The sequence below is a fragment of the Echinops telfairi genome, unplaced genomic scaffold, assembly GCF_000313985.2.
Source record: "Echinops telfairi isolate 266 unplaced genomic scaffold, ASM31398v2 ScPeMD7_2291;HRSCAF=2852, whole genome shotgun sequence".
NCBI lineage: Eukaryota > Metazoa > Chordata > Mammalia > Afrosoricida > Tenrecidae > Echinops > Echinops telfairi.
In genome coordinates, this window is record NW_022106189.1 from 35,281,520 (window position 1) to 35,287,685 (window position 6,166).

Consider the following 6,166-nt stretch of genomic DNA (forward strand, 5'->3'; position numbering starts at 1 on the left):
TTTCTGAGCCTGTAGCTCCTCATGGGTGTAGCAAGCTTCATCTTTCTCCCACGGATGAGCTGGATGTTTTGAACTGCTGACCTTGCAGTTAGCGCCCAATGTATAACCACTACACCCTCAGGGATTGCTCTTTTGCACTAAAGCAAGGCTAAATAAGAACGGAACGGACCTGTTCAGTAAAGATCTCATTTGCAACCTTAGGGCTGCCTACATATAAATTCACTTGAGCTCATGGTCTCTCGCTGGATATCAATAGAGCTACAGGATTGGTGCGTGTGACTTATCAGCTGCTGTTCTGCTGCTTGGGAGAATGCTATATGCTTGGCACAGCCCACTCAGACTTGCTAAGTACAATTAGGCAGGGTGTGTACTGCACAACCCTAGGAAATATAATCATATCAATTTTCTAGACATTTATTATTAGAGAATTCTAGTGGTTGACAGTAATGTGTTTTGGTTCAACAAACTAGATTAGGTCGGTTTCCCAGCTGTTGGAGGTTAATCAACTAGAATAGTTCATTTCCTTTTGTAATTCACACACGTTCTTACAGACTGGTCGGGACTCTGAACTTAATTCCCTTCACAGTGAGGGTTCACTTCATGTGAAAACACCACAGTTCTCAGTGCATGCCAGAATATCATGCCGAGGCAGAACATGACCTTTGCCAGATCATTTTGTGTGCCTTCCTGTCATTGCGAAATAATTAACTATTAAGAGACAGAGGAACCATTTCACATAGTGTAAAATACTAATTGTAGCAAGGTACAAATTTACATATCACTATATGCTCTCGTGGCAGAGTGGGTTATGTGATGAGCAACTAACCTCAAGGTCATCAGTTTGAACTCACCAGCTGCTCTGTGGGTGAAGAAGGAGGCTTTTTGCTCCTATGAAGATGTTAGGTCTCAGAAACCTGCAGGGGCAGAACTAGTCTGTCCTGCAGGACTGCTGTGAGTCGGACTCAACTGGGTGGCAACAAGTTTGGTTTGGGTATATATGCCCAAGACATTCTCCCTTTCAGCTCTCATAAAGGAGTGAATGTATCTTCAGATATTAATTGGAGCAGGATTAGAGTTGGCTATTTTCTTGTTGACTGGTTTTATTCACTCTTTTTAACTGAAATTTTTAGTAGCTAATAGCATGACTCAGTTGTTTTTGTTTCTTTTAATTACGTATGTTCTCCTGGTCATCATTCATCAACTCAGAATTGTAAGTCAGTCTTTCCTAAGATTCTGCACAGTTTTATCCCAACGGACAAATTGTTAAGTTAAAAAAAAAACAATGCACTAAAGCAGAGGAGGAAGATCCCACATGCAGAAAGCAACCAAGGAGCAGTGCTTGCCTCCTGTAGCCGACAGAGCATTCCCCAGGCCTTCAACTTATGGAATGCCAAGCGAGGGGAAGTCTTAGGGCAAGCCGTGCCTATTAAGGGGGTCTGTAGTCACAAAAGGACTTTTAGAGTAGGAGGGGGTACACCCCCCCCAAAACAGAGTAGTTTTTCAAAGCTATGTATTTTTTAGTTTTTTTTTTTTACTCAACAGCCTCATCACCTTCAAACTACTCTCCATTCCTCTTAATCCATTTGTCAAATCTGTGATTCCATTCTTGGAAACATTTTCCAAACTCATCTGTTTGGATGGCTGACAGCACCCCTTTGTTTCTTCTTCACCTCTTCAATGTGGTCAAATCCATGTCCTTTCATGCTCCTCTTCATTTGTGGAAACAAAAAGCAGTCACACGGAGTGAGGTCAGGTGAGTAAGGTGCAGAGGGCAAGAGAGGCATGCTGTTTTTTGCCAAAAACTGGCACACTGAGATGGCTGCATGAGCAGGTGTATTATCTTGTTGGCAAAACCAGTCCCCTGTCTGCCACAAATCAGGCCTTTTTTGGGTCACACACTGTTACACTACCTTTTTAGAATCTTTAAATAGAAAGTTTGATTAACAGTCTGACCTAGTGGAACCAACTCCAAATGCACTATGAGTTGACTTTTCTGCCCTTTTAGGAAGTTGATGGACGTCCAGAATGAGGTTTGTTATCAATCGATGTTTCACTTTTTTTGAAACAAGCAAACCACTCGTATACTTGAGTTTTTCCCATAGCTCTGTGTTCCACATCACAACACTTTGTAAGCTGTGTTCCACATCACAACACTTTCTGCAGCATTTTTCCTGAGCAGGAAACAAAACTTCACAGTGGCATGCTGTTTTTTTTAAGCCAGGTATCACAAAAAATGAGGTTTGAGTGAAACTGCTTTTATGAAAAAATCCTCTTTGATCAAAGAGAACCTACCCAGGTGACGCATCTGGGTGCACTAACAGAGCAAATTGTCGGATGCTTACCTAGTAGGAAAAATGGGTACCATGAAAGCTCCTCCCAGTGGAGCTTTTTTCCGCTTTTGGAGGACCCCCTTGTATTTGTAAAGTTGTTAGATGCAATTGAGTCAATTCTGACTCATAGTGACACCAGGACACAACAGTGCCTGGTACTGTCCCCCCTCCCAATTGCTGACCTGCTCGAGGCAATGGAATTCAAGGAGGCTTTAGAAAGTTTATTTTTCAGATACATTTCCTTATTGTTTAGTATCCCTTTTCCACAAACCATCTGAAGCCTCTTCACACTTTTTAAAGGGGCTGGGATCAGGGGTGGGGGACAGGTATTACAGTATTTTTCCCTGGGGAAAGAAAACCTAAGTCTCTTACTAGGGTGCTGAATCTGTAATCTCTTCTGTGTATACTAACAGCTAATGTCTTGTCCTCACTGTGCAATGAAAAGCCAACTTTCCAACACCCGCGCTCCCGCATCTTAGATCTAGGCAACATAAAGGAGGTTGGGCCAGTGTGTGTCTTGGGCACACCCCAGAGCTGCCAAGATTGTGCCCAGCAGCAGCAGCAGTGGGATGCTGTGGGTGCCCTGGGAGAAGCGAGACTTTGAAGGTCTCCAGTGAACTAAGAGGCTGGGTGAGGAAAAGGAACACCTGGCAGGCACTGCCCTGGCTGCATGAGGCTCTTGATGACAATCCCATGGAATCCAGCCATCCTCTCTGCCCCAGGGTGCTTCATGGAGCGACCCTCTCTGCGGTCTTTGGGGAAGGTCAGAACTTGAGGGGGTCTGTGACATGACTCATACCTAAGGCCCTTAGTCCCACCTTCTTGGTTGAATATACTTTATTAGCTATTTGATTCTTAGAATAATTGCCTACAAAAAAAAAAGAATAATTGCCTACACATCCCATTGCCTAGTCTGCTCATTACTTGATTAACCATTAATAGAAGCCTCTTTCTCCTGCCTCCTCATTCTCCCCATCATCCTCTGCTTCCAAAGCTATCTGATTTTTATTGTGGGATATGTATATCTTTCAAATTGCTGGCCATTGTAGTATTCCTCGTACATACATACGATTAATTCGGTGATCAGACACTATTATGTTGTTAAGCCATGGGCCTATCAACTTCCCAATTTTCCCATCACCTTTGACAGAAGCTTAATCTCCCCGAAGTAGTAAATCTTTTCCCTCCTGCCTTCCCAGCCTTGGTAACCACCAATAAACGTGGGTCTCTATACACTCGCCTATCTGAGAAGTTTTGTAGAAATGGAATCATACAATATTTGCCCTTTGGACTGACTGATTTCACTCAGCATAATGCAAAACTTTTTGGTGTGTATTTTAAAAACACAAGTCTATCACTCCCCTGATTAAATCCTTCCATAACTTTCCAACACAAACAAGATTCAATCAAAATCCCAAGCCTTACACCCAGGGCCCTTTTTGGCCTAATCTCTGATCTCCTGCCACTCCCCGCCCTTTTCAGTATCTTAGGCTTCAGACTTTAATTCCCTTTCATTCTGTTCCCTCCAACTTTGTAGTGTGTGGTAGCCCTGAGCCATTTGCAGGGCTGCAAGTCTTCTATCAAGATTCTTCCCACCTGCTCATCACAATTCATCTTTCCTCTCAAGATTTAGTGGTTCCCACAACTATTACACTAGCCTCTATCCCACTCTAGAGGAAGTAGTGTGGGTAACTGTCTCTCCCACAAAGCTTGCTAGTTTTATTTTTATCTACAGGGTTGGGAAACTGAGATTTCACCAATAGCCCTTAATCCCAGGAAGCTGGTAGAGATAAGCACCTTGACAAAGGGTGGCCATCTACTAATTAACTAGACCCCAAGGGCCACAAGGACAGGCCCCAGGTCCTCTCCATGGCCATTTCCCTGGAACAATGGCTGGCACATAGTAGGTGCTCAAGAAGCAGCTATCAAATGAATAACCGAATGAATGTTTTATGTTTTTTGTTTCTTTTTACTATCCCCATCCTGCCCCCACCTGCCGCCCCCTGCCTCCAAACCTCTCATTGATCCAGGTAAAGAAGGCTGAGCAAGGTGCTATTTTATTTTACACAAAAGAAGTTACTCCAGTCCCATCTAGAAGTTCCAGGCTATACCAAGGGTCATGAAAAACAGAGGCCTCATCTGCTGGAGTTGCTGCAGTATCACCAGCACCTCATCCCGTTAAATGTTTGACAATTTCCCAAGCCCTTTCAGCCACCAAAGTCAAGCCCATTATGATCCTGCCTCCTGGCCATGCTGTAGGAGAAAGTAGGACTCTCTGCTCCCTAGGGAACAGGCAGCCTCATCTTTTCCCTTTGAGCAGATAGTCGGTTTGAATTGACAACCTCAAGGTCAGTGCCACCAGTGCTCCTCTTTTAGTATCAGTCTCAGTCCAAGTCCAGGTAGGTGATATAGAACAGGAGGGAGCCTCCGTCGCACCCCCGGCCCCTACTTTTTAAATAAAGTCTAACCCAAACTCACGGCCCTCGTGCCAACTCACAGACACCCCATAGGTCGGGGTAGAACTGCCTCTGGGCCCCTGAGAATGCAACTCTAAGAGAGGAGAAAGCCCCAGTGTGTTCTTTTACAGGGACCCCTTAATTGAGTCGTGACCAGGACAAAGATCACCCCCTTCCATCCCCACCCCCCCACAAAAATCAAGTAGAAAACAGATGTTTTGAGAATGATGATGACAACAAATCTACAAATACGCTTGACACAGTGGATGGGTGGATGGATTGTGATAAGAGTTGTAGGAGCCCCCAATAAAACGATTTAAATAAATAAATAAAAGAAGGACCCAGGCTGAGGAGAGCGTGTCCACAGCTGTTTGGCCAGGGGTTTGTCTTTCTTTCTTGGTTAATCGTAAATAAGTAATTAAGAACCCACTGACCTCAAGTCCATTCTGATCCCTAGAGGACCTGTATAGGACTTCCGAGGCTGCAGGTCTTGATGGGAGGCAGACGGCCGCACCTTTGTGCTGTGGAGGGACGGTGCGTTGGGACCGCCACCTTGAAGTTAGCTTTCCCAACTGGGCCCCCAGAGCTCCTTAAGCAAAAACCAAAGACCAATCACGCAGGCGAGGCTGGAATGTGTCCACCTTGCTAACTTACAGAACCTAGAAGCCAAGGGACGTTCATCACAAGGCTATGAAGGCGGCAGGTCACTTTTTCACTGTTGCAGGCAGAACTAAGGAAGGCAGAAAGGGACCGAAATTGGGATACACACCCTCTCAGATCAGAGACGTGTACAGGATTGGTTCTGGAGCCCTCCGAACACCTGGGTCTGGGAATGACTGGAGACCTTACCTTGTGGCCCTAGTCCCACAATTCCCTGAGGGCGAGACTGCGCCTCCCAGCACGGCCCCATTGGTCAGGGTCAGTCAGTTGGACTTCAGTGGTGGGCTCAGTGGATGGAGGTCAAGGTCCTAGCTGGATGAAAACCTGAGTGTTTTTGTTTTTTCCTTCCGGCCCAGGTTCGTGCAGTGTTCTGTTATCACACTGCATCTCACCCGAGCTGGAGAAAACCTTTAGTTTGCCTTCTCTCAGCCTTTCATTACCAGTGCCCGGACAAAGAAGCCGCAGAAGTACAGACATTTGAGCTTGGATGCCAGGATCTGAAATGAATCAGATACATGTATAGAAAGACTTCTGCAAACTATACAGCAGCTTTCTTTGCAGAATCTTTCTTTTCAGGCCCATGTTTTCAGAATCTTGGGGAACGGAGCAGGGGAGTAGGCTGGGGGAGTTGCCGGTGGGCAGGCTGGTGCTTATTGGGAAGATCCCCAGGGGATTCTGAGTCCCAGTCTTCACTGTCTCCCCTCCTGTCCCATGCCCCCC

General features: G+C 45.5%; 2 protein-coding genes across 3 annotated transcripts in view; one reads left to right on the top strand and one right to left on the bottom strand.

The window, feature by feature from the left end:
* CHST4 (carbohydrate sulfotransferase 4) overlaps positions 1-397 on the bottom strand; it is a 4,422-nt gene extending 4,025 nt beyond the window's left edge. Inside the window, exon 1 of the mRNA XM_004704806.3 lies at positions 372-397. Coding sequence (XP_004704863.2) covers positions 372-397 — 26 coding nt within the window. The remainder of the gene's footprint in view (positions 1-371) is intronic.
* The window catches only part of ZNF19 (zinc finger protein 19), a 76,679-nt gene that overhangs the window by 22,045 nt on the left and 48,468 nt on the right, over positions 1-6,166 (top strand). The window lies entirely within an intron of this gene.